Source organism: Aureococcus anophagefferens (genome assembly GCF_000186865.1).
Source record: "Aureococcus anophagefferens unplaced genomic scaffold AURANscaffold_736, whole genome shotgun sequence".
NCBI classification, from domain to species: Eukaryota; class Pelagophyceae; order Pelagomonadales; family Pelagomonadaceae; genus Aureococcus; species Aureococcus anophagefferens.
In genome coordinates, this window is record NW_008706050.1 from 1 (window position 1) to 2,616 (window position 2,616).

Sequence of the window (2,616 nt, forward strand, 5' to 3'; positions counted from 1 at the left end):
ATGGTCGTATCAAAGCAAGTTTGATGATATTCGCGCGTTAATTGCACGTTTGCGATGGCTTTTTGCGCGCGGTCGCTGGTTCGGGTCGCGAAATCGCAAGATTTAACTTCAACAAAAGTGCTGAAGTTCAACAAAAATGTTGACTTTTAAATCCAGGCTATCAGAATCTGAGTTTTGATCGGTGCACTGAGACAGCCGCTCCGCCTTCTTCTTGTCCAGCTTGACGCCAATTCCATTCTCGTACATCGCCCCAAGTTCAACCATCGCGTCCACGTTCCCGAGCTCCACGGCGCGCTTCCAAATCTTCGCGGCTTTCTTATCGGATTTCACGAGGCCGTACCAACCGCGATTGTACGCAGTTCCCAAAAACGTAATCGCTTCCGGCACCTCGTTCTCCACATGGCGGCGCAGACGGGCGAGGTCTTCCGCTTCATTTTCTGCGAGCGGTACACGACAGAGGGGGCACGCGTTTCCGATCTTGTCCTCGCACGACTGGCAGACCTGTGGGTCCAGCTCCCATAAACCCATGCGCTATACGGATTATACGTAGGACCTCTATGCGGGGGCGAATCCAGCGTCCGCGGAGGGTTCCTAGACGCTTTGGGGAGGTAAAGTAACGTTTTTGGGCTTCGGGCGGCGCCCCCCGGCGAAATCGATCACTTTACCTTTCTGAAACCCCCGGCGACAGTCTGCGGACGAAAAATACCACAGCCGAGTGAGAGCATGGCGCTACCATCTCAGCGCGCTGCGCGCGGTGGACTTGCTGCGCTGCGCGCCTGACCTGACACCTGTTCGCGAGGGTCATTTCTACGCTCTGGCCAGCGACGAAGTCGAAATTTTCTCCCGCGCTGCGCGCGGGGCGGGTGCGGCGACTCTGTGGCAGCGGCGTCTGCGGCGGCGGCGGCTGCGCGGAGCGGCCTCATTCTCCGGCGAGGGCGCGATCGCTTGCACGCCGTGCGCGAGCGACACGTGCAGCTGCGCCGGTTCTGGACCGCTACGCGCGCTGGATCCCGCCGAATTTTTTCTCCCGCGCTTCGCGCGGCAAGGAGGCGCTCCAGACCAAAACCGGTGCCTGGGCGCTGCGCGGCTTCATGGAGGTGGTCTAGAACATGTCCGAGGAAGCCATGGACTTGCTCTCCGCTATAATCTCCACGCGCGCGCGCGCGCGACGACGACGACGACGACGACGACGACGACGACGACGACGACGACGGCCGGCCGGCCGGCCGACCGACCGGGGCCGGGGCCGACGGCGCAAATGGCGTCCGTCGACGCCTCTGGCTTCGGCTCTGCGTCCCCGGGGTAAGACCAGACGTCCCCGGCGTCGTAGCGACCGTAAATGTACTTTTCCGGATTTCCGACGATGTTGCTTCTGTTTATGGGAGCTGGACCCCTGTCCGCAGCAACAGATGCGAAACACGCCCGAATCATTCACGTCCCACTCCTCGAGGCAGATGGGGCACCGCGACCCGTACCGCGCTGACAGCGGCGCCGGCTCCGGGTTCGCCTTGCGCAGCACGCGGGCGGCCTCGTCCCGCTCGCGGAGGCGCGCGCGGACCTCGTCGGCGTGCGACCGCGGCGCGGGGCCGTAGAACACGTCCCGCGGCGGCGACGGCGGGGGCGTCGGCGCTTCGGCCCGCGCCGCCTCCGCGGCCTGGATCTTCTTGCAGACCTTCCGGTGGCCCCGGTCGCGCCAGTCGATGCGTTGGCAGTCCGTCGAACAGTAGGCCGTCGTGCCGCACCCTTTGCACGCCTTGGCCTTGTCGGCGCCGCAGATCGTGCAGGTCTTTAGGGTGTCGAGTTTTTTGCCCCTCGCTCGGGCCATGCGATTCTCATACTCCAACTTCTTCTCCCGCCACGACATGACTTCGGCGCGCGGCGGGGGGCGCAACAGTCGACTCACCTTCGCTAGTCGGAGGACGTCGTCGGTCGCCTCGCCGACATGGCGCAGCACAGGACGGGCCCCTGCACGACGGTCCGGCCCCGGGACGGGGGCCGGGGACGGCGGGCACGGGGGTTCCGGCACGGTAAATGCGCTCCGGGCACGCGGCCCGGCACGGGCCCGGCACGCGGCACGGCACTCGGCACGGGCCCCCGGGCACGGGCCGGGCACGGGCCACGCGGCCCGGCACGGGCCCGGCACTCGGCACGGGCCCCGGGCACGGGCCGGGCACGGGCCGGGGAGGCCCGGCACGGGCCCGGCACGGGGCCCCGGGCACGGCCCGGGCACGGGCCGGGGACGTGGCCGGGGACCGCGGCACGCACCGTTTTACCGTCCCCCCTCACAGGACGTAGGCCTCGCCCGGAGCCCACGCGTCGACGCACACGACGCCGTCGCCCGCAACGCGAGGCGTTGCTCGCAGGCTCTTGTCCGAGGAGTTAACGGTCGGGGAAGGGAGGGGGAGGGGGTCGGGGAACTTGCGGGCTACTTCTTCTTGGGGACGCGGTACTGGCCGACGACGACCGCGTGGTCCCGCTCGTAGGGCTCGAGCGTGAGCTGCTCCGCGGGCTTGAACTGCTCGGCCTGGAGCTTGGCGACCTCGCGCGCGAAGACGGCCTCGGGCGTCGCCGTGGAGTCGATGCACGACGCCTTGATGGAGATGACGAAGCCGCCGC

At 66.9% G+C, this 2,616-nt stretch overlaps 1 protein-coding gene across 1 annotated transcript in view; it reads right to left on the minus strand.

The window, feature by feature from the left end:
- Positions 1-261: 261 nt before the first annotated feature.
- Positions 262-2,616, minus strand: part of AURANDRAFT_68975 (hypothetical protein) — a gene marked incomplete at both ends in the record, with an annotated part of 5,627 nt that continues 3,272 nt past the window's right edge. The window contains 3 exons of the mRNA XM_009044716.1: positions 262-501; positions 1,436-1,786; positions 2,444-2,590. Of these exons, the coding sequence (XP_009042964.1) occupies positions 262-501; positions 1,436-1,786; positions 2,444-2,590 (738 nt within the window). The remainder of the gene's footprint in view (positions 502-1,435; positions 1,787-2,443; positions 2,591-2,616) is intronic.